Source organism: Pinus tabuliformis, chromosome 4_2 (genome assembly GCF_031772625.1).
Source record: "Pinus tabuliformis cultivar Carrire ecotype Pingquan chromosome 4_2, CPIR1, whole genome shotgun sequence".
In the NCBI taxonomy this organism is placed as follows: Eukaryota; Viridiplantae; Streptophyta; class Pinopsida; order Pinales; family Pinaceae; genus Pinus; species Pinus tabuliformis.
The window spans coordinates 847,490,502-847,512,185 of NC_142304.1; the positions used below are offsets into that span (position 1 = coordinate 847,490,502).

The 21,684-nt window shown below is 32.7% G+C and overlaps 1 protein-coding gene across 1 annotated transcript; it reads left to right on the forward strand.

Moving 5' to 3' along the window:
- The first annotated feature begins 11,615 nt into the window (after positions 1–11,615).
- Positions 11,616–12,609, forward strand: LOC149172327 (small ribosomal subunit protein eS6-like). Its single transcript, XM_089426276.1, has 5 exons — positions 11,616–11,694; positions 11,815–11,923; positions 12,032–12,148; positions 12,245–12,367; positions 12,527–12,609. Exons 2-5 carry the CDS (start codon positions 11,842–11,844, stop codon positions 12,607–12,609), a joined length of 405 nt encoding a protein of 134 aa, XP_089282402.1. The 5' UTR covers positions 11,616–11,694; positions 11,815–11,841.
- Positions 12,610–21,684: the final 9,075 nt, after the last annotated feature.

Genomic DNA, 21,684 nt, shown 5'->3' on the forward strand with positions numbered 1-21,684 from the left:
TGCAAATTTCTCAATTGCAAAGATCTTCCATGCACGAGCAGTGAACAAAATCAATGCAACTAATGAATATGGATGTACGTGGATTTTTTAAATATTTTGCAAATATATACTAATGGTTTAAGATATATCTCTATCTTGTTCTCAGTGGAGTATCTAAGTTATCAAAGGATGCTACTATGGAGCAAAGAGATTGTACTTTTTTATTTCCTCTTAAATATCAAAAGTAAGTTCTTTCTTTTGAGAAAAGAAGATAATTTTAAAATTATATCAAATTAATGAAAATGGGAATTTTGAAAATTATATATTTATTTTTCTTAAAAAAAATAAAAGGTTATTGTAATTGTTAGATGTTGTTTCTTTTTTCCAAACATATTTTTGGGTTAGTTTTTTCTTTTATTGAAATCAAAAGTTTCAACTATATAATCTATAGAATTTTTGTACCCCACATGTATTCTAAGATGCTAAATCCATTTATGCTTTTATAAAAGTATTTTAAACAACTAAAATTCTCGATCTAGTCACTAATTGTATAGCGTGTCATTTAAATAAATAAAAAAATCTTAATAGTCATATTAATAGTCATATTTCAACTTAAAAAATCATAAAAACTTTAAATACAATGATCTCACAAATAGGGTTAGCTCAATTGGTAGAGAAAATTACTTCCTTAAATCACTTTATGCTAAATCCATTTAAGCATTTATAAAAGTATTTTAAACAATTGAAATTCTTGATCTAGTCAATAATTGTATCCTGTGCCATTTAAATAAATAATAAATCTTAATAATCATATTTCAACTAAAAAAATCATAAAAATTTTAAATAGAGTGATCTCACAAATAGGGTTAGCTCAATTGGTAGAGAAAATTAGTTCCTTAAATCACCTTTATTATTGAAAAGTCATCGATTCAATTTTCTTGACAAGGGATTAAGTTCTAGATACAAATATTTTGTGGATACTAGGAAAATTTAATTAATTAAAAGTCAAAATACTTTAACCAGTAGACAATAAGCTATAATCCCTCCTTGAAGGTAGAGATTAATAATAAAATAGAATGGTTAAGGCATACCAATAAAATTTTAATACAATTTACCTATAATTTTAAATTATTTTAATTAAGTTGATAAATATGTATATTTAAGCAATAGGCTTAGTCTATATTGAAATTGGCTCTGAGAAATTTCAAATCTTTAAAATTCAAAATTGATTTAGATGATTAAGATTTTATAACGGGAGAATCTAAATGCATATCTAGCTGCTTTAATTAAAAATTTGATTAAAGAAAAGCCTAATTTTTCAATTGCTAAAATTTACATGCCACACCTCGTCTTTAATATCATTATAATTTACTTATCATTTTAAATTATTTTTATTAAGTTAATAAACATGTATATTTAGGCAGTAGGCTTGGTCTATATTTGAATCTTTGTGAAATTTCAAAATTTTAAAATTCAAAAATAGTTTAGATGATGAAGATTTTATAACCCCATAATCTAAATGCATATCTAATGGCCTTAATTAAGAATTTAGTTAACGAAAGGTCTAAGTTACTAGAGTTTACATGCCACATCCCTGGTCGTTAATACCATTTGTAGTGCCGCTTGTTTGATTACTTTTCCCCTTCAACTCTGTGTTCGATTTTGCTTTGTTCAGCTTTCTTAAAATAATATTTTTTTCATTATTTTCTTTTTTAATTCTTAAGGAAACGGCCACAATTTTGAATTCCACGTCTTTGAAACGGACAAATAGCTGCACGTGAATCTGCTTTGTCACCCCAGCTTTTGACCGTAACGTTTCCCGTCAAGTCGAAAATCTTCCAACGGATTACGATGTTTGCGTCAATACACGTTTCCCGTCAAGTGACGACGATACATTAACGTTCGGTGTCATGTCAATTTTTTTTGCTTTTTGTTTTTCGGCCGGGTGGGGGAGCGTGATGACAAGTAATGAATTTTGGAAATATGAAAAGACCGTAGAAATCATCGAGAAATTAGCGGTTGCATTTCTTCATTGAATCTAGACGATCCATGACGTTGTTGACCTCTAAGAGTTTTGGTTTGAAAAACTAGTTACTAGATTATGTCGCTAGTGGAGGCCTGCTTGCTTTTTAAATAAATATGATGTGACCTGTATAGTATTAGATTTATAAAAAGTTTTAATTTATTTAATTTTAGGGTTGTTTAATAATATAAAATAAAATAATGTAGATATATATTATATATAGATTATTAAAAAAAATTATTTATATATATATATATATATATTATTAAAACATAAGTTTTGTTAAATCTAATTTTAAATTATATGATTTTTTTTATTTACTTAAGTCTCAAAGATTCCAATTATCTAGCACTATATAATCTAAAAGGGAAAAAGCTTATTAAAAAGAAAAAAAAATGTTTTTTAAAATATTTATATGAATATAAAACTAAAAAATAAACAACATTTATTTATATACCAATTATAATGATACTTTTAATATTATTTATTTAAAAAATCATTGAATTTCTAAAATCCATTAAAAATAAATAAAATTAAGAATGCCACTTCCATTATTTTATAAATATTTATTTTAATTAAAAATATGAAATTTATATTTATTTAAAAAATACTACAATAATTTTGTATATAAAATTATAAAATTTCATATATTTAACTTGACCAAAATCTTAATTAAAAATTATTATTATTATTATGAAAAAATAATTTTTTTTAAATTTTCAAAACTCAAAATTATATTATATAATAATAATTTGAAAAAATATTACATAATTAATAAAAAATATTTTATTTTATTTCTATGTTTCTCTATCACTATTATCTTCATTTGTAAATAGATAACTTCTAGGTTTAATATGGACTAGATAATTTATCTATAAAGTTGAGGTTTGTTTTCCTTTGTTGCTATGATTGTTATGAGATAGGCCATTTTCAATGTGTAAGTTCCTAAGTTATGCTTTCCCTAACTTAGGATGTCTCATCTCTTTTTATGTTTGATTCTCTTATTTTGTAGTGTGTATTGTAATTGTAGTTTTTCATCATTTATTAAGGTTATTGGCCATGTGGATGATTTGATCTTCATTTTCTCCCAGTTAGGGATTATTGCCAATCTAGTAAGGGGTTATTCTAATATTCAATAATGAATTCATTGCATTGGGCCCTATAGTGTTGATGTATGTCTTTCGGATTAGGGATAGATTGTAGAATTAGTCTTTGCTACCATATGTCTTCCCATGAGGGTGTTGTGCTTCCATCCATGACATCTCAAAAATTGCATTGTTATACTAAGTTCCACCAAAGTAGTATGTTGTATCCCAGAGCAACATGTATAACTTACTCATCAATTAAGCAATTTTACCACCAATGGTAATGAGTAAGTTAGATGTATAGTCCTAGAAGTTTGGCAGGACTCATATCAAAGGATCTCAATGTAAATTTGTGATGTACGCAGACTAGAAGAGCATGTTTGCTTATAATTTATAAAGTGTTGATGACATGATCCAAGAAAAATTCCTAATAGTAATTATGACTTGAGAAGCCAGAAAAGGAGGGATACATGGTTGAACATTACTTAAATAAAATAGCATTAACTTTGAATGTGAAAGGTGAATACCTTCAATAGCATTCAACAAGTCCTTATGTCGTGAAGGTCATGTTTACATTGTCGTTAATCGATATACAATACAAGGATATTGCACCAAATATGTAATGATATTGTAGTCTTGAAAATCCTTAGCATGAGGATTATTTGTCATTCATCATAAAGAATATTTGAGAAAAAATGATGCAATTTTTTCAAGCGGCTTAGGTGTATAAAGTAGAATGTGAGAAATTGTCACATGGAAGCATAGTCTCCTTACCAATATGAGACTCAATATTAGGTGTCTAATAATGACTTTTATGCATTTGGAGATTCGACACATTAGCAACCATCAAAATGTTATAACAGGAGGGGTCACTTGGTTGGGAGAACTCTAAAGAGGTCAAAGATTTAGATGCTTCACCTTGATTAGCAAGAAATTATGTCAAGGGAAAGGGCATCGTAAAAATGTAGGTTGTTGTGGGTTAATTTGTTTTGATATGCCATTGCTTAGTTTATAGTTCATGAGATTAGGACACTCATAAGCTTGATAATCATCCCCACAAAGAGAAAGGATGTTTACATTTACCATAGGGGCTACATTCAATGAACCCCTGACATATCACAGGCATTCATGGCATATTAAACAATGCCCTTAATTTGACTACATATTGAAAAACACCTCTAAAAATCACATTATTTAACCCCTTATTAATACAAGCGCAATAAACCTTCCCAATTTAAAAAGCCCCTAATTTCACTAGATATTATAGGTATCCATTTTTTCACCAACATTTTTTATACCCCTTTATATTTTTTCATTGACTTTGAGCTCCATTTTTTATACCTACCAATATAAAAACCCTTTACCCCGGGATATACGCCCTAATATAATATGTCATTTTTTCCTCATATATATCCCCTAATATGAATGCACATGGTATCGTATTGCTCCCCCAATGAAGCCCCCATGACATTTACATCATTGTTTGGTTCTATTCGGCCTTGGTTAACATTATTTTTTCCACCATAATTGTTTTCATTCCACCCTTGCAAGTGGTTTTTATTCTCTTTCCTATTAGTTTACTTCTTCCCTTAATTATGGCCCTTGTTACTTGTTTGCTAAGTCAATTTTTGGCTAGGTTGGGAAGGTCAAAGTTAAACTAAATTAGAATTGGATGAATGTAAGGGATTGGTAGATGCTCCCTAATTAGGAGTAGAAGCAGTTGGAGAACATAGGGGAAAAGGAAGAATTGAAGTATATGATTGACAGACTCTGTATGAAAGAATTTGGCCCTCTATAAGAACTAGGACCTCTAGTAAAGGGGGGAGAATAAATTTGTTACATCCATAACTGGTAGACTAACAAGAAGATCAATTGCATATGATTAACCTAGACTTGGTGTGGGAACAACACCTAGATAAGTAACAATATTTGTAATAAATGAAATATATTTCTTGAGCTCTAGGATATCTTCTTTCTCACTAGCAATTCACTGTATGACAACATCTTCATAGATTGAACGAAGAAGGGACTAACGAGCCAATATAAGAGAATATCATGAGGCAAGGGGATCATAACAAAGCACTTTGTATGTTGCCAACCATGAATGTGATTGATGATGTGGGTAAATTTCATTTTCTTGAAAGCAACGAGGGTCTCAATCCTAGCTTCTAAAACAATAAGTAGAAGTGGTTCAAAGGTTATGTAGCTAAAACAAAAAAGATAGTGTAAGAACCATATGCAAGGTTAATGCATCATGTTGGTGTTATTTCCATGAAGGTATAATTGTAAAAGTTTAAACTCAACACTTTCATTCATAATTAGGCCGATAGGCCTTCCTATTGAAAGAGACGTTTCGTCGTCCTTTTCAATGTCAGATTGACACCTGGCATCTATATTCGGCGAGCTGTGAACTTCCGTGTTTCCGTCCTGTCGTGATTTCTGTTTTCTATTTATTCGCGGCGAGAACTTCCTTCCTGCTTTCTCTAACTCCGAGCTCACATCTCTACACCGCCGAATAAACAGAGATGCGTTAATAGCTTCGGAATGGGTTCTGGATCTTCCAATAAGGTTGTTGTCGTGATTTCTGTTTTCTGTTTATTCGCGGCGAGAACTTCCTTCCTGCTTTCTCTAACTCCGAGCTCACATCTCTACACCGACGAATAAACAGAGATGCGTTAATAGCTTCCGAATGGGTTCCGGATCTTCCAAGAAGGTTGTTAAGGCAAATAGCCTCCCAAAAAAATTAAATCGTCTGTTTCCTCCGGTAACAGAGCACTTGCTTTTTACAAACAACCATAGTCAATTCGTGGCTCTGGTTTGCAAAATCAATGTTATTGCCAAGAAATTTGTTCCATCTCAGCCGCAACATGTACTTCCTTTCCAGGATAATGAAGGTAAGCCATACATTTGCTTTGCTTGGCGAGACATGATTTTCTTTGTTTTCTCTTGAAATTTTTCATTTTTATTTTTCGCTTGGCATCTTTAAGGATATATTTCCTCTTTTGAAATTTTTAGATTTTTTTTCCTGTTTTAATTCTTTCTTAATCTGATTCAACTTGTCATAAGCATAATCTGATTCAATCTGTCGAACATTGACAACTGAAACATTTATAGGTCGAAGGTTTACGAATTTGGAAAACCGTGAAGGTGTAAACTTAGATCTGCAATCGGGGACTTTGTTGAAAGAGAAAATATCTGAAGAAGTTAAAGCTGTACAGAGAGAATCAGAAGAAAATGAAACCGAGATTATTAATACATGGGAGCTCATGGAAGGTCTGGATTATGTTTCTAGGAAGAAGGAGACAGACAGGGATACTCTTTTTTTAACAGCGGTGATATATGTCAGGAACTGATTGACCAAAGTCCACCCTCACGGATTTCGAAGGGATCACAATCTCCGGAATTTTTTCATACAGTCGGGGAATATGATGCCTTTCTGGCAAGAAGCCAAAGACCCCTGTGGGACAGAAAGTCCAAAAGGTACCTTTATTATTTCGGACATGACCACCTAAATAAAGTCAGATCGACTTCACTATGTAGTGAGAATAAATGACATGCATGCTAATTGTTGAGCTAAATAGTACATCTTCTGATATACATTCAATTCGATATTACATTTGGGTGGTCATGCTGAAATTAATTTGAACTTTTTGCATTGTCAAGCTTTTCCTGTTTACATGACAAGTACTGATATTTGAATTATTGGCTAAGGTGTGAATCTTTCAGTTATCATTCTGATGGTACTTCGAATAAATGTTTGTTTTAAGCCAGTTTCTGTTGTCTTTTTCGACGATTGATTGTCTTTGGTTAATCCAAATGATATGGAGCCTATATTATGTTGATGTTTTGTTTGCGTAAGTATCGTTCGTCATGTATTGGTGAAAACACTGATCAAAGAACTGATTAACATTTAGAGACAGGAGTTGCACGTGGTCATAACTTACGCAACTCTATTGAAAGACCGAAAATTTTAATCTTTAACAATATTGTTGCTCTACTTTGTCTTTTGGATTGTGTTTTTCGTTTATGTATTAACCAGATTTTATAGATGGGTTTTGGTTCATGCCAGTTTTAAACTTTTTTTGTAGTTAAACTTTGGTTCGATTCTTGCTTGCATTCATCATTTAATGTTTTTGGAGTGATGAAGAGAATGTAATGGACAAGGGAAACTCAAAGCAAAGCTTTTTTTTTTGGCATTTATGCTGAAGGTTTTGAAATTTTTGTTGATATAACATTGGGTAATCCAACAGAATGATGATTGCACTTCTGATAATGTGTCTAGACTTATTCCTTGTAAGATTTTTGCCTACGTTGAGAACAGTAGAAGGAATTGGATTTTTTGTCATTGAAGCTAAATCTAAGTGTTTCTTTTTGCCTCTTCATACAATGATTTGGGCTTACTGCATTGGAGATGCAGTTCATTTTGATCCTTACTCGTAACTAATATTTTCAATCCTGAAGAAATATTGTTTGGCGATGAGTTGGTTATGACCCAGATTGGAAACATAGAGAAAAGCTTTGTAGATACAGCATTGGTTAAAGCAGCAGAATGGTGCTCACTCTCCAGGTATAGGCTTGTCTACCCTTGAAGTTTCTGCCTTTTGAGCTGATTAGAGGTGTAATGGGTCTAGATTTTGTATGTCATTTTGACTATCTGAATTTAGTGGGTACTCTTTGCTCTTCCTTCCTGGAATCTGTACAAAGATAGATTACAGTGAATGTCTTTATTTCTCTAGTAATTAGATTGGAAATGTAAAGGATCGTAAAGAAAAACGTTAATCACCTTTTATATTAAAGTATATATGATTTCTCGTAGATACAACATTGGTTAAATCAGTAAGGTTGGTGCTTACTCGTCAGGCATAGGCTTGTCCGCTCTTAAAGTTTTTGACCTTTGATCTAACTAGAGGTAATGGATTCTGATTTTGCACGTCATTATGACTCTGAATTTCCTTGGTGTTCTTTGCTCTCTTCCTGGAGTCTGTAGGAAGATAGGTTCCACTGAGTAGAGATGTATTGCCTTAATAATTACCTGATTAAAGTTGTTCATTTATAAATGAGAGATTTAGATATTGTTGATTTATTTTATCAAATGTTCCCTGACTTTGTAGGGGTCCTGAAAACTTGAAAAGTATTTTTGTAAAGACTTTGCCTTGGAGTTCACTTGAACTGCATCCAAACCCAGCTCAATTTTGTCAGTGAGCTTGACAGTTCACTTACAATTAATCAGCCTTTGCTTGAACTGCATCTAAACCCAGCCCAATTTTGCTAGTGAGCTTGACAGTTCTCTTACAATTAGTCTGATCCTTAAAGACCCTTTTCTAAAGTCAATCTAGTTCTGAACATGGCCATCTACATAATTTGGAAGCTGATTGTCATGGTATTCACACACAACTTTGGTCTTACTCACAGTCTCACCATGATCAAGGAGGTCCCATGACTACTCGGAGAACTCTGCATTGAGTTCTTCGTAAATCTTAATGTGTTGTGCGGGTCCACATGGGTCATTTCTGTGAACTCTGTTGCGGGCTTGGTAATCTGGGTATGCTCAATATCATCCTTAGAAACTTAATCAGAGCTTGTTGAGTGAAAGAGGAGTGGGGACAGTTAAAGCCTATCACTTAAACTGTGCCCTATTCTTATAGGGCAGTCTCTTTTCATATGGTGTTGCTTCATGATTATGTTTAGTATGATATATATGTATATTTTTTTTTACTCCTGACCGTAATGATCCATAGCTCTACCGGAGCTGCACACCATTCGGCTTTACTACCGAAGCCTCACCAGGGTGGACCCCAAGGATTGAACCTGCTCCTCATAACAGAGGGCCAGCGGACTGGGAGGGGGATCCGACCCATTGGGCTACCTGTCCGGAATATGTTAAGTATGGTATTTACTTGTGCACCATATCTACTTTTCTAAAATGTGGATATTTACTGTAATATAGTAAGGTCTTTTGGTTATGGATTTTGTTTGATATTGGTTGATTTTGCTGGTTAGTATTCTACTTGCGTTTGGGTTTCAGCTCTTCCATTGTTTACAAAGCATCAAATCATTTACTTCTGATTCAGTGGCAGGGTACCGCTTTGAATTTTATTTGTGGTATCTGTCCCAGCAGTCCACGTCTTACTTTTCCACTTCAGACTTGGTTTTCATCATCCACAAGCGTCATACCTTTGCCCCTTGTTTAGGTGATGCATGTAGGCAATTCATACCGCATGTGCAGGGTAAATACTTTGCATGGTTATGATTTTGTTTTGAGGCATATTTGCAATTGAGTCAAAAATTAAGTGTGAATATTGTTCCTTATTTATTAAACAAGTCAAAGTCAAACATGAATGGTGCTTTGGTTAGTGTTTGGTCAAGGGTTTGAGTTGGATTGCATGCTATCTAGCCTATCTTTGTTGCACTCAATCCTTGTCCTTTTGTATTGGTAGTAACTTGTGCTGCTTTTTGGTGTCAGCTTTAGCACAATATCTTAAATGTCTTCTCCTTGTTTGATGGTGGATTTGTTGATCTTATTGTTATTGGAATTGAGAGTAGGAATGTTGGTCCATTTTTGTAGTGATGGCATTATTCAACGTAACCAAGAAATTGATTCCAAAGATTTATCATGAGCTAACTTTGATGTTGAGGGAGCTTTCATTTACAGTTTTATTTTTGAAAATGATTAATTTTCTAATGTGTTTTGAGTGAAAACCTATCTAAAATATTGTTGATTGATTCTTTCTTGATTATGTAAGAGTTTGGTTAATGAGGCTTAGGAGCCTCATTATTGGCATTGTATCCACATTGTTATTTCAGCAAGTGTTTTCCCTACTCCAATAGTATGATGTCATAACTTAGGGCTTATGGTCTATAAAAATACATGTGGTATTTTCTCAATGGAGCAAGGGGTTTTTAGTGGACCAAGCAGACCAATTGCAAGAGGATGCCACATCACCCCATCACTCTATACGCTATGTGGCTAAACCATATAGCGTAGGTTTACAAGAAATATATAGTTTTAGGCAGACATACCCTAGAGTGCACAGATAAGTATAAATTATCCAAAAAATATTGTGGAGGCCTATCCATTTCATTCTACTCTGAATTCTGCATGTCTGCTGCTTAACATTTCATTGAGTATATATCTACAAATCAGTGATTTTGGGATCAAATCCCACAAAGCAATTCTAGCAATTCTATACCTGCTCTTCAAATTCCTTCAAGCTTTTGAAAGCAAAACCAATGAATTATCAATATAATTTTACCATAATAAAAAAACAATTAGAAGGCGTTTAGCTAGCTCAAATTGCTCATCCGTTAGGCTTGAACCAACATCTCTTCTAGAGAAATTCAACAATTCTAATTTAATAATCCTATCGGCCTCTCTTTGTACCTTTTGGGACAATTGCTAGTACTATTTAAGGAGCACCATAAATAAAAATATTGACAATGTTCAAAAATATTCTTTAGAGATTTTCCCAAACTTACAAGCATTCCTAGGTAACCTAGTAAGTATAATAGGCAAAGATGCATCATAAGGTTAAGTCTAACCATAAATGGAGATCTTTATTTCCTCTATTTACAACAAAAAGATAAAAAAGTGATGGGATAACCTCCCTCTTGTAATCCTCTCTAAAAAGAGGTAAAGTATTCCAATGTTGAAAATTTAATTGAGTGAAAATTATTTATCATTATAATAGAATGGAGAATAGAACTTAAATACAAAGAGTAACATTCTATTGCACAACCGCTTGAGAGATAGACATAACATTAAAGATACCTCTTAAATATTAAAGTTACCATTAGAATTGTGTAGAAATACGTTTAATCTTACCTTTATTAGAGCTCCAATAATGTGCCTTAATACAAGAGTTTAATCTAAAATGGTGTATTTTGATTTGATTGAAAAATGATATATTTTGATTTGATAAAAAGCTAATGACACTAAATTTTAAATATATTTGATTAAATAATCTTATATAAATTATTAATGATATTAAATTATATATAATATTATTTTTAAAGCTAAAATAATTTAACCACATCGTAAGGCATTTTTATTGTTTTTAAAACGGAGTTTGAAAGCTTTTCCGGCGGATTTTTCCGGTCGAAATCCGGCAAGAATTATTGGAATCGCAAATTTGATAGCTAGTTTCTGCACAATGAAAGCGTCCCAGGGTTTTTCAGGGTGCTGAATCCAAATATGCAATTAAAAACCATTTTAACTGCAAGAAATCAAGATTTGACCTCAATTTCTTCGCCGGATTCCGTCACCGGAATCTTCAAAAAGTCGCATTATAGACAACTCCTTTTAAAACTCCCTTCCCATTTTATTTTTTTAAAACTCCCTTCCATGCCATTTGTGTTGTATCCTTGATCTTGTGTTGTATCCTTGATCTTGATTTAGTGTTAGACGATTGAATTATCATCTGTGGCTTCATGATGATTGTATCCATAACTGTCTCGCGAGGGAATTGTTTGTGTTGCCGGCGATATTAATGGGCATTCGTATATACTTGCTATGAAAAAATATTTTGTGACCTTCATTTGTTTCTCAACAGGCATGCATTTTATGATAAGAGGCTTGCACAGGAGGTCAATGGTGATGCCCTTAGAGAGGTATGGTTTGATTTATAATTTTGTTATTATCGTGATCAATATATCTTTATCCTTTTGCAACTGTCTTCTGTTTGGGAAAGTTTGTAACTAGTTGTAATATGTTGTGTCATTAGCTTCCAGAAGTTCAAGGGATATGTCTTCAAAATTATGGGAGGATGTGATAAGCAAGGTTTTCCAATAAAACAAGGAGTTCTTACTCCAGGTCGTGTACGCATGTTATTGCACAGAGGTAAAATGCTAATGTTCATAATTCTATCTTTGAATGATATGTTAGCGTATAGTTTCATACAAGCAATTTGGTAGATTATTCAGATCAATATTTATTCTCTTTCTCCAGGCACCCCCTTCTTCCGTGCGTATGGAAGGCGTAACGGTGATAGGATACGAAAGTCCGTTAGGGGATGCATTGTTAACCCTGATCTTTATGTCTTGAACCTAGTCATTGTTAAAAAGGGTAACTATTGAATTTGTTTATTTTAATGATGTGGAGATATTGCAATTCCTGATCCCTTATTTTACTAGCATGAATTGGTGGACCTTCTGCCTTTAGGAGAAATTGATCGCCAAGGATGCAGTGACCTAAAAGGGCATCCAAAATTGTTCAATCTTTCCAAAGAGGATGATGTTAGAAAATATGTCAACACATACTGTCAGAATTTTCGGTCTAAATCAGGTCTACAATCTTACCTTATGTTGGCATTGATTTCTCCCGATTTGATTTGATTTGATGTGTGCAGTTATTTTTCATGAACATCACGTTCTATATTGAATAAGAGCATCTTAATAACAGTAAGTCATCTAAGAATTTATTCTCTTATTTATCTATTTTCAGGTAAGACACGAAGCAAAGCTCCAGAGATTCAGAGGCTTGTAACACCATTGACTCTGCAAAGGAAGCATGCTAGAATTGCGTAAAGGACAAGAGTGAGGCAGTTGAATATCAAAAGCTCCTTGCTTCAAGGTTGAAAAAGCAGCGTGATCACAAGAGTGGGAGTTTAGAAAAAAAAGAGTGTCATGTGTATCAACTGCATCAAAACCATCAGTTGCTTAGTATTATGTGTTATTATCTATTTATGCGAGGTGAACTCCTTGCTTTGCATGGCATTGTACTGAGTGCAATTTTAAAATTGGGAAGCAATGATTTGTTATTGGGTATTGTTTGAGAATATATAGCCTTGGTATATTTTGATGAAGGTTTAAACTACAAGACTTTGAATATATGTTAGAAACTGTAATTCAAAAGCACAAAAGCAAATTACTTTTTTAATTCAAGTGATTTTATTTAATGATTCTAGTTCTTTCTATGGTTGGAACAAGTAGGATTATATATATTGTATAAGTAGAATTATATATGTTGTATCTTGTACTTATTCCTTTTCGTTAGTTCATTCTCTAAAAGCCTTGTTTTTCTGTAATCTCAACAATTGTGTGTTATGGACAAGTAGGATTATATATAGTATAAGTAGGATTATACATATTGTATCTTGTACTTGATGTTCCTTTTGGTTAGTTAATTCTCTAAAAGCCTTGTTTTTTTGTAATCTCAACAATTGTGTGTTATGGATTGCAGCCATCCTGATATTTATGGTGCACCATGCCTTTATACTTCCCTATACACACCATGACAATTATTTTCTATAATTTGACATTTTGTGATGTCTTTATTATAAATTGAATGCACAAGATTTATTGTAATTTGGACAAGTTGATTATTTTTGTCTCCTTATGATCTAAGGAGATCATAGGGGAAACTCAAGTAAGTGGTAATATTCCCCAAAATATTTTCTTATATACCTGGTTTAATTGGAAAAAGCAAGGAGTACTTAGTGGAAACAAATCTTGGCCTGTACTTTAAAGGCACAACTCTGAACTTAAAACACCCTTAATTGTAAGGATTGGCTTTAATGGGTACCTTATTACACCCTTATGCCCTATTATTAAGGTGTTGTGAATTATTATAGAAAGTATGAATATGGGTTTAGTTAATTTAGTGGGTACCTTATTACGCCTTTATGCCTTACTATTGAGGTGTTGTGAATTATTATAGAAAGTATGAATATGAGTTTAGTTAATTATATGGTTGTCTTATAATGATTTTTATTCAAACACCACATATTCATTCATTCCAAAAACTAGGAACAATATTTGAATGCATCTTAGTTTAGTTTATGAATATTATACTTGATTGGTTTAATTAATTGATTTCTTATCACATGGTGATGTCTGCTTAGACATCATTTGTTCATTCATTCCAAATAGGAATGTGATTTTGCATATTAGTGTTACTCACCTTGTTTCATTCCAAATAGGAATGTGACATTGAAGCATATTAGTGTTAGCTCACCTTGTTCAACCATTAAACGATCTTAAATTCTTGATCAAATGGTTATGTTAAATTTCTTTTTAATAGGTGATCTTGGGGGCGTTAATTGGGATAGCTAGAAAATTTGTTTGAAAGGACCTTATTGTGAAGAGAAATGGGTGATAGTGATGTTTCATACCTTAAACCCATAACTTCTGGTGCACAGCTAGAGAAGCCAACATAACTAGAAGTATTTCATTGGATAGTTATTTGTGAATCTGTAAAAAAAATCTTTTGTTGATTCTGATCAAATCTGGGATAGAATATTGTTAGATTCGATAATAGTTCCTATTAATTTTCTTTGTATCGAGTATGATAGAGGAAACAAGAAACAATGATCCATGGGGACCGAAGACTCGTAGAATGGTTGCGATCTCTTGTCTTGCCTATGAAGAGTATGAATACTTTAGAATTTGCAACATTTTGTATAAGGTACTTTTTGTATTCTAAAGATATATTACTTCAAAACTTTGTTCATCATAAATCATAAATTTAAAATGCAGACTTAAACTTGCAAATAGAATTGAACAAATTGGAAAGTAATATAATCCATGACAAAACAACATTAATGGAGCATAATCACAAGTTATGAACACTTACATTTCTAGGAAATATCTTCTAACTAATTGTAAAAAAGTCATAGGCTCAACAACTCTCATTGTAGAAAAGGCTAGCCCTTAAGCTAAAACAATGAATCCAAAAAGGTGATTTACCTATGGTTGACTTTAACTCTCTTCACATAGTCCAATTGCTCTATTAACAATCAATTTTTCACCTACAACATCCCCAATACATAACACTCTTTCCCATTAGTTTGTAATCCAAGGAATGGAATAAGTTTCACCAATTAACAATCCATTAGGCTAATCTACTTCCCTTGAAGGCTCCAACATACCATGACCAACAATTTTCATTGTTGGAGTTCCAAAGATTTTGACTTATAGATAACTTTCACATTGATAGAAATTATCATTACAGATAGTCTTCATTACATTCATAGTTTGTTGTGTCCTCAAGTAAATATACTCTATATACTATCTATACTAACCTTAGGTTATAAAAAACCAATTTCTTTATCCAAACAATTCTTCAAACCTAAAATTTATTTTCAAATAAAATAATTCATATTTAAATATTCAATTAGATCACATAACATATTACATCTTTTTTCTTCTACGCTAGACTTTCTACTCTTTCTTATGCTACTACCTCACCACGTTTCCTTTGCAACATGTGGTGCAATTACTAGTCTTAAAAATCTTTTTTCTTCTATGCTAGACTTTCTACTCTTTCTTATACTACTACCTCATCAAGTTTCCTTTGCAACATGTAGTGCAATTACTAGTCTTAAACATCTAGACTAAGTGCCACTCTACCATGAAATTCCTTAACACGCAAATAGACTTTGTGACAATACCATGCCTTATTAATACATCATACCCAATATGACTAGCCTTGACATATCATCATTTCTAATTAATTAATTTGACATAAACTAATTAAAAGGGCATAATTAAATTTGAGATAAATCTTAACCCTTCATATGTGAATGCTACTATGAATATTATAACATATGCTATGAAAGTTGGATTAAATTATGGAAGGCTTATTCATAAATAGACATACTTATAGAGATAATTATATAAAATAATTGAAAAAAAATATTTTAATATCTTAAATAAAATATTTGAATTCCCATACTAATAAATATATTTATATCCATTTCATATATGTTAATAAACTTGAAATTATCATAAATTAAATATTTCAATACTTATTTAAAACAAATGTAAAAATATCAATAAAAAAATGTATAATTCAATCCGTTTTTAATATGAAATGGGAAATAAATATTTAAAAAATATATCAATGTTAGTTTAAATAAAATATTTCAATAAATATAAAATAAAATACTTCCCTATAAATTATTCATATAATATTGTTATAAGAAAAGATAACCATAACAGTTTTATTTAAATAGAGATATTAAATGTGTTCGCAATCGTCCCGTGCAGTAGAGTAGTTGATACTATAATAATGGATACTGCTCGTAGCGGAGGTAACAGAGGACAGGCCAATTAACCTGAGCACCGATGGCATTATGGCAATCGTGCAGTAACGTGTCGGAGAGTTCAGTAACGCAGGTGGTGCAGTCGGTTTCTTGCGCACTGCAGAATGCTTACCCGTAGATGGGGGCTGAATTTGGAGTTGTTACCTCCGTCTTGTAGCTGTTACTGTGGGAGGCCAAACCCTGTTGCAGTCGTGAGAACAAGGTTTGGATAGCCAATCCGAAAGGACTTCCCGCTGGGACTGTCTGCTGGTTACATTCGACCACTACTCTCTGCACGCCAACAACTACATTCTGGAAAGTACCTCTACATTCTCAAAAGTACGCATCGGGACGACATTTCAGTATTCCAGTGCGGACGACATTTTAGTATTATGAAATGGTAACTATTTTCTTAATATCATTATTTTCTTAATATTGTTTTCACTTAATGTAATTAGATGAGTATTTAGGATGAATTCTCTGTGCTGAAATTTTTAGGAAAAATTTGAGGTGAAATTTTGATTTGTATTATTTAAAATATTTTTTTGACTATATATATGGATTCAGCAACATTAAAAATCCTAAAGGCACTTCTATTGTGCAACATTTACCCATCAATCTTGTGATTTCAATGAACTCCGGCCAGATTTTAGAGAAATTAAACCGGAAAAATATACGGGAAATCCACTTTTTAAAAAATCGCACTAAAGACAACCCCATTTTAATAGAGTTAAAGGTAATAGAATTTTATATTTAAAAAAATAAAAATAATTATTGAAATATATTTCAATTGTATTATGAAACTGATATTTTTAATTATTTTTTTTAATATGATTTTTGTTTAATTGGATGTTTTTTTATTTTGTTTTATATGATACTTATTTTTTTAATAGAGTTTTTATTTATTTGGAGTAGAATTTAGCATTATAAAATAGATGTATTTTATTTGTATAGGTAATTATTTTCTTTAATATCGTTTTATTTAATTGGACTAAATTTTACTATTATGAATTGGATGTATTTCATTTTGTTTGGGCAACTTGATTGGATTGGATTTTAGTATTATGAATTGGAAGTAGTTCTTTTTGTTTGGGATATTGGATTGGATTTTAGTATTATGAATTGGAATTACTTTTTTTTTTTTTTTATATGATACTTATTTTTTTAATAGAGTTTTTATTTATTTGGAGTAGAATTTAGCATTATAAAATAGATGTATTTTATTTTGTATAGGTAATTATTTTTTTTAATATCGTCTTATTTAATTGGACTAAATTTTAGTATTATGAATTGGATGTATTTCATTTTGTTTGGGCAACTTGATTGGATTGGATTTTAGTATTATGAATTGGAAGTAGTTCTTTTTGTTTGGGATATTGGATTGGATTTTAGTATTATGAGTTGGAAGTAGTTCGCCTTGTTTGGGAAATTGAACTAGATTTTAGTATTATGAATTAGATGTATTTCATATTGATTGGGCAACTCTATTAGATTTTAGTATTTTTTTTTTGGTAAGTAAGCACCCACGGGGGATTTGAACCAGTGACCTATCGCAAGGAGTGCCTTAACAGTGCACCCATTCACCGTCAATCCAAAGCCGTGTGGGCCTATTAGATTTTAGTATTATGAATTGTATGTATTTCATTTTGTTTGTAGTAGATTTTAGTATACTCTATATATTTCATTTTGTTTGGACAACTGCATTAGATTTTCATACTAAGAATTTTGTGGCTAATCAATGTAAAATAAATTGAAAAAATAAATAAAAAGTATTAGTAGAATATTATATAGTGCTTTTGCCACAACGATGAAAAGAAAAAAAGGAAACATATTAATGAAAACATGGAGTTTCAAATCTAGAAGGGGGTACAATATGTGCACACCTAGGTAGACTTTAGGTGTAAAATTCTTGCACGAAGGAGGGTCAGTTGTCCCACAAACAAGGGGGTGTCATACACCAATTTGGTGTTTATCTCGTCGTAACCTTAAAATTAGACTACTATTTTTTTTGTTAAGCTTGGCAGGACCCTTCATTTTCTATTTATAAACGACAAATTTACACCACATATGTATGCTAGGTGGCCTCAACTTGCCCATTGGGAAACCAAGTCTGTTGGCCACCTATCCTCATTATAGACCATCCAAAAACATTTTCAATCTTTCTAACCTAGCTATGTATGTCTCTATTTCCTGATAAGACACTATATGTCTATCTATCTGTAAGCATGCATAATGTAAAATAAATGCTACCTGCATATAAAAAAAAAGAAACCAGGTTAACTAACTATCCCTGCTGCTCTTTTGATGTCGATTCCACTGTTGTCGAACCCTTGATAGTTTCCCCATGCGTCTTTGTCAATTCAATGATGCATGGGATGTGCATTTCAATTCTGTCTAGTTAGATGTCCTGCTTGTGGAGTTGGATTTGGATTCGCCACAAATCCCATTTGTAGTTGGGCATGTCTTGGAGGGATAGAGCCATCCCCACCAATATTTGTTCCATGGCCTTCCCCAATAGATTTTTCATAAGCCAATAGAGGTATAAGGTCTGTTTGAATTGGGTTATCCTTCCTCTGGTATTCCCAAGGTCCGGGACTAATGTCCTCCAGTTCTCTATCTCCTCCTCTGTCTCATTGCTTTGCTTGATTTCTTCCTCCCATTCTTCCAACAAATTACGGATTCCTTTGTCTGTTCCCTCTGAGTATGTCATGGCGGCTTCACTAATGAGATGCTCGAGTGACTTCCTTCCTCTGTGTTTCTGGCATGCTCAGATCTTTAGCCTTTGCAGGCTCCCTCCATTGTCTTCCGCGACCCCTTCCTCTTGCTAGCTAAGCCATCTCCACACTGTTCAAAACCTGTTCACACGAAAGAGGTGTTAACCTTTGTCTTTGGTGCTTTTTACTATCTTTCTTGGAGTTCTTATTACCAACATTCTCACTATTCCTTATCTTAACCCAATCAAGCTCAGAATGGGGGCCAGATTGGGTGACAGCCGAGTCATAAGATGAGGCCAGACTCCTTATCCTTTCAAGATTTTCTCTCCTCCCTCTCCAGTACCTCACAGACCTTGTATGGTTGGTAGTCACCTTCCTCGGCCATGCAAGTATCCCCGTGCCTTGATATACCATGCCGTTCCCCTTTTCCCAGTAAGCCATTGTCGCTCGTCTGCCCTTGTCATACCCTTCCTCCCCCCCATGAGTCCTAGTCGGTTTCTCTATGCGACCCCTACTCCAATTCCCCAGGTCTTGCCGGGCTTGTCTCCACTGCTCCAACCACCAGCCCAACAACTTGACTACTCTTTGCTACCCTTACCCTCTACTATCAGGTTTTCATCTACCCATCCCTAGTATCCGACCTCTCCTTGTTTGCCCCAAGTAAAGCTCGGGGTCTCAATTCTACCCTCAGGAAGGGCCTCACGACCATTGGCCAGATCAATTCCTGACTGCCTCAAAGCTAAAACCCAAAGCCATACTACCGTCTTGCGATGCCTTTTCCATTTTCCCCAGCATTGTCACCAATTTCCCTTCCCAAGTTTCTCCCATTCCCCCCAACAAAAATCAAACCATGTCGACATTGCAAGGGAGGCACAGGGCCAGGATACATACCCGTTTTCGCTCCAAGGATGTTGTCGTTGGTGTCAGTGTCTTCCTGCTCTGATGCTTCAGCTCCAAACTCCACAAACCATAATACAATTCACCCTCACCTGTCTTGCCTTAACTGCTATACCTCTCACCTCATCACTATCGCACCTGCCACCTTTCCCACCACCCTTGCATGTGCTCATGCGAAGGGCCACCGTACCCATTGCCTTGAGCGTGTGGGGGCTGGTGGGGCATACTTTGCCTTTACTCTTCATAACTATCTGCAATCCCTACCATCCTTCGGCACACACCCTGATCGAGGTAAAATTAAACTACTATTATTCCTACTACTATAGAAAATATAGCATATGAGATATTGTTATAAGAAGAGATTTTAGGATAAACACAACCAAACATGACTCTAAACAAAGACAAAGTTAATGACTTTCCTTTCAAAAAAAAAAACATTCGCGATTTTTTAAATAAACAAAACAAAATTTTGTTTTACATATTCTTTGATAGCATTTAAATAAACTCAAAATGATGAGTTTCATAAGTTCTATGGACTATGCCATGCCTACGTCGTTATTGCCAAAATGTATTAAAAAATTCAATGTACCACATAAAATAATCAAGACCTAAATCTACATACTCGAGGATATTCCTTATCCATCTATAGGGAACAAAACCTACATACATAGTATAAAATCATTCATATAATGTTTTATTTTTATAAATATCATTAAAAGAAAGGTAGATGAAAGCATTTCAAATCTCTCAAAATTCCTTTAATAATGGGGATAAATGTTTACACAATTTTGCTCTTTCATCCCTTTTATCATATTTATTTAATCTTCAATCACTTGTAACTTTATGACTTTATTATTATTATTATTATAAATAGGAGAAAAGGTGGTTTTAGAGCCATCAACTCAATAGAGTTATTAGTTCTTAGGCCCAATCCAACTCTAAACTTGAAACTATGACCTCCATGTTGGTGTTAGAAAAGTGTCCAAAGTGTTGTAAAGCTTAGTATCCATGTTTTATGCTCCAACTAGAGTAGGTGGGGTCCGATATTAAAATTATTGCATATGATTTATTTTAGTATATCATTATATGGCACATGGTTCTATGTTTCACATGCGCATTATGGACACTTTATTTACCAGACAATTTTTTCAATTTTGAGAACTTCTAAAATGCATTTGATAGTCGATGGACACTTTATTTACGAGACATATTTTTTCAATTTTGAGAACTTCTAAAATGCATTTTATAGTGGATGGCTTATATTACAAACTTGGTTTGAAGATGTATCCTTATGTTGTCATATGAAAGGCTAAATGGGATTGGCTAAAAACCTTGATCATATGCAGTATAACACAAGGATCAAAATATGGTTTGAATCTCATGATAACTCTTATATTTAATGTGAATTACATTAGTTAATGTAATGTATTCAAATCACATGTTTTGTATTTACAACTAGCTGAGATGTCTTAACTCCAGATCTATGAAGCATCGAGAAGGATCAAATATCTGGAGGTGTAAACCTCACTTTTAAAATAAAAATAAAATATTCTTTAAATTTAAAAATAATGTCCACTATAATTAAAAAAAAACATATATACATATTTCATTAGTTTTACTTAAAAGTATTATAAAACATATTCCCACTCTAAGTGCTTGCTTTATTGATTGTTGATATTAGAACACAATAAAAAGAAGATGGTGAAAATATCTATTAGTTTTTGTTATTACAACCCAATACAAAGGAAATATGGTAAAAATATTTCACTCTCACTCTTAGTTATAAATAAAATATTTTCATCTTTATATCAAATAAGATATTTTTATATGAATTTATAGATTTATTTTAAAGTGATTAAAACAAAAAAACAAATAAGTTGATATTTTTTTTGCCATTCAACAAATGGCTTAACATTTTTCCACATTGAAGAGTTATTGCCTTGGGTACCCAAAGTATGGTTATCATA